The sequence below is a fragment of the Sinohyriopsis cumingii genome, unplaced genomic scaffold (assembly GCF_028554795.1).
Source record: "Sinohyriopsis cumingii isolate HCF-2022 unplaced genomic scaffold, ASM2855479v2 utg001768l, whole genome shotgun sequence".
NCBI lineage: Eukaryota > Metazoa > Mollusca > Bivalvia > Unionida > Unionidae > Sinohyriopsis > Sinohyriopsis cumingii.
In genome coordinates, this window is record NW_028316046.1 from 23,106 (window position 1) to 27,475 (window position 4,370).

General features: G+C 34.8%; 1 protein-coding gene across 1 annotated transcript; it reads right to left on the reverse strand.

Moving 5' to 3' along the window:
• Positions 1-380: 380 nt before the first annotated feature.
• LOC149771577 (uncharacterized) lies at positions 381-3,881 on the reverse strand. The gene is made up of 2 exons (XM_089948331.1): positions 2,849-3,881; positions 381-708 (listed from the first exon to the last, which is right to left on the reverse strand). Exons 1-2 carry the CDS (start codon positions 3,648-3,650, stop codon positions 590-592), a joined length of 921 nt encoding a protein of 306 aa, XP_089804457.1. The 5' UTR covers positions 3,651-3,881; the 3' UTR covers positions 381-589.
• Between the last annotated feature and the right edge of the window lie 489 nt (positions 3,882-4,370).

The window sequence follows — 4,370 nt, forward strand, 5'->3', positions numbered from 1 at the left end:
GTGTCAGCAAACTTTCTTGGCAATTCTGTACGAAGTTTAGGAGTATCATCAGCTGATGGAAAATGGGCCATCCCATATTATCTGGTTTATGAATAGACCAGCAGAATGCTATAAAAGTCATGACAACAAATTGACCAAACAAAATACAAGCAAGGCAGACAAGAGGGGGGACTGGGAATATACCCCCGGGGCCCATAAGGGGGACCCGGGCCAAAGAACACCTTTTAATTTTATAAAAGAAAAACTTTTGTTGGAATAAGAACTATGAGAGGCCCAGATGTTTCTCATCCAGGGCCTGTGATAGCTCTCTACGGCCCTGAATACAAGCAATATCGTTTGTTCCAGCTCCACCTTTGTGTCTTCATTTACAACCTGTGGTATTTATTTAGTGTTTCCCTGACTTTCAAATATTGAGGGAAATTAAATCTCCTCCTAACTGTTCGTTCTACTGTAGAAAAGACCCTGATCTAAAAGTAAAAATGCTTAAATAGTATTAAAGTTGTATCACCAATGCATATCACACTTCAGAAATTATTTCTCATGATACGACTCATACTGGAAGTGAGCTACCAGAACACAGTGTGGTAAACTATATGAAATGCATGTATGAAGTATTTACATTTCTCTGTCCTATCTGTGTGGCTGTTTCCTCAATGACAGGTTGTTTTCTTTCATCACTCACTAGGTCTTCTGAAGCTTTATGACTTCCTACAGCAAAGGAAAATGTGTCCCATCTAATTAGCAATATATCAAGACATTTATTTTGAATGAGGTATTTAATAAAATCTGTACAAACTAAAGATTACAGTAAAATATGTCTGGGAACAACTAAATTTTCATAAGACATCAGGGGCTCTACTGTCCTAAAGTACTTCGTAGAAACTCCAGATGAGACTGTTCTTTCTTGTTCAACCTGCCAAGTACTGAGAGCATCTCAGAATGACCGTGGGGGTGGGGTGTGGGTGTTTTGAAATAGCCTGAATATCTTGTTCAACAAGATTTGAGGCTACTATTCTCAACCCAATTACATGTAATAAAAATCAACATAATAGGAGTCAGACTTAACTTCACAATGTTTCATTTAATTCAGTTTCTTTTGTTTTCATAAAATTAGTCCTCACATTTTAAAACTTAATAAATCAATCTGTAAATAAAATCTATACAAGTTTGTGGGGTGGATATTCTTTTCTTTTTTTTTCCTTTTCCTTCATAAGTGTTTTTGCCACCCCACTGCAAAATTATATGATGGTTCTCTGGTTTAAGTGGGGTTTGTGTAGGGGAGAGTACAAAAATTGCACTTGCATCTAGGTTGATAAAGTTTAAAAAATTATGATTGCTCTGTATATCGCTATATACCCGGAGACAGATTTAATTAAAACAAACATACAAAAAAACCCCAGAAAAACATCATATACAAACTGTAAAATAAAATTTCTAATTTCATGTATCAATTTCAAATTTCGAAACTGACTGACATAGTTGGCTCTAGCACTGCTATCCTGTGCGTATTCCAAATATGCTTGATTTTCATTAATAATATGGCCTACTATTCAGCCTAATGAGTTGGTGTGTGTGTGTGTGTGTGTGTTGTGTGTTTTCAAATTGCTTTAGCGTCTTCCTCACCATGATTTGAGATTACTGGGCTCAATCCCAATGAATTCACAAAAATCACCTTAACAAAAATCAGGCTTGATTTTGCAGTATTTCGTTTAGGTTTGTTTTATTTACATAAAGTTATTCCCCACATTTTCAAACATTGATTTGCCACCACAATGCAATATAATGATAATTGTCCAATGTGGGGGGGGGGGTAATACAAAATACTGTCATCTATCGTGAAAACAATTATTCTTGTTCTTTTTTGAAAATTAAACAATCTAAGTTTTGCATCATAAAGCTAAACTGCCTCAGAAAAAAAATCACATTATGTTTTGGCAAATTAGAAGCTTACATTTTCCTTATGTGATGTGACAAGTGTACAGTGTCAGTTATTATTTCACAATTTCCAATGCACACAGAAACATATTATTTTAGACAAAAATGTAACAAGATGAAACAGTTTAAAAAGTATGGATCATTTCCCTCTATATCCAGCTACACATTTAATTGAATAAAAACGGCGCTGGGTCTCAGAATAAACGTCATAGTGTTAGAAACAAATGTACAAAATTTGCTAATTTCATTTTTTAATTTCAAACTTATAACCTGACTGATAACATGATAGCACTAAACAAGATTTTCCTTACTTAGACGGCCTAATATTTAAGTAGGCAAGTCCATTTTCTATCGGACAATTGCGATATTGTTCACCGTCTTAGAAAAGTAATTTCTATGCATGTAGAATAAGACAAGTTAGTTTATTTTTCATTTTGAAACTGATCTTTATTGTGCAGTCGAGTCCGGAAATTGTGTAAATAGAGGACCTTGTCTCTCAGAATAGGCTAATCAATACAATATTATACATAAAAAGAAGTGTCTTTAGAACTTTGAGTCACTTGTATAGGCAATGAATTGAACATAAAAACATAATTGCATCCTTATCTTTGATAATATTTGAAATTGGGAATTTAGTAATTTCACGTTGACTCTGTTATCTCGAGGATAAACACCAAATCATTGTGAACTTAAATTTGCTTGCTTTTTTGGTTATTTTCAGTTTGTTTTCTTTAATGTTTGCATTTTTTAGAATGATCAAGCATAATTATCAATATTATTGTGTTCTAATATCATCATAGATGCTAAATATCTTGCGAAAGGCATTTAATATACGAAGTAAAAATTTAAAGGTAATACATATTGTTTAATATGAAAGTATGTAAGAAAAACAAAGCAAGATAATATCGATTACCTTGTTGATCCACCCACTCTGGACGTAATCTCCAGACCTCAGAGCTCCCGAAGCTTGTGACGTAGAGTTCTCTATGATGTTCATCCATGTACATTGCCAAGATCTGCTGAGGAATACCTTCATTGTGCACTGTCACTAGTTCCAAGCTCTTTGTTAGCTGATAGATGCACGAAAGGCCCCTATTACAAACATATATAAATCCCAATCTGTCCACAGATATTCCATTAAGGTTCTGCAGATCCTCTCGGAAGTACGCAAACTTCTTTCTGCCGTCCATAACATCAAACGCGCACACACCATTATAAGGGGAGCCTGAATCAATACTACATGTTATGTAGACCGATGAGGTTTCATCATCTGTAGCCAAATAACTATAACCATCAAACCCATATTTACATATCTTGTGAACCGTGCTGACTGTGATCTTGTGAATTGTGCCGACCTCACTATCTTGAAGAGGAACAAGACCCCAACAAAAGTATTCTTTTGTGTCCTTTGCAATCTTCATCCCACTCACCACAAGCATTGATCTTGACTTCAAGAACCCCAATCCATAACACCGAGCTAGGCTGCGTTTAACATTTAAAATCCACAGTCGTCTTATGGATATAGACAGACCGTTGGACTCAATTGTTAAAATCTCAATCTCACCTGTCTCTAACGTAACCGCCACTTTGGTTCCTATGTCATCCAAGACACAAACATCTCTGGGCTTTGACATTTGGTCTGATGTCGCCAGTAACGTTCCAGTACGGCAGTTGTAGACACGCAGGTTACTCTCTGTATAGTCTACTATTATCATTGTTTCTGCAGACAAAACAGCAACGCTTCTGTACACGATGTGAAGGCGAGCTATAAAATGTCAGTAAAATTGCCATGATAATGATAACAAAATATAGCACATGTAATACATGGTTAAGCTAATCTAATTAAAGTAACTTCTACACGTCAATATATGACGAATGCGAGTGTTTTATCTTAAACAACAATGTCACAGCTTTAGCACTAGCAAGAGTGGCGAGAAGTCATCATTATAAATATTGTCGTCATCCTCATCATCATTCTTGTGCTGGATGTTTTCTCGTAAAGTGTCATTGTTATTTATATAGCTACATCTTAATTACGTAGTAATCATAATAAACGGAATAATAATAACAACAACAGGAACAACAACAGCATTAAATAATAATAATAATAATAATAATAATAATAATAATAATAATAATAAGAAGAAGAAGAAGAAGAAGAAGAAGAAGAATTAGTATTCTACTATTAGGATAATTATTATAATATTTGCTGTAGTTATATTGTGGATAACTTGCAACTCAGTTCTCATTCATGTGAAGACCTTATAGGCTAACAACATAAAGACACAGAAAAAGAGACACAGCTATACATAAAATAAGCGCAGTACAGGCAGTACATAAACGCGTGCCTTAACTTGTTTCGGTCACTCTATTAGTAGATATCAACAGTCCTCTCATCCATCGAAGAAGACACAAGTCGGTTAGTTTGAAATGCA

Excerpts from the sequence above, each read along its gene's own strand:
- LOC149771577 (XM_089948331.1), bottom strand. The coding sequence starts at position 3,650 with ATGATAATAGTAGACTATACAGAGAGTAACCTGCGTGTCTACAACTGC. Across the intron at positions 709-2,848 it reads AGAGTGGGTGGATCAACAAG|GAAGTCATAAAGCTTCAGAA; the intron begins GTAATCGATATT and ends CCTTTGCTGTAG.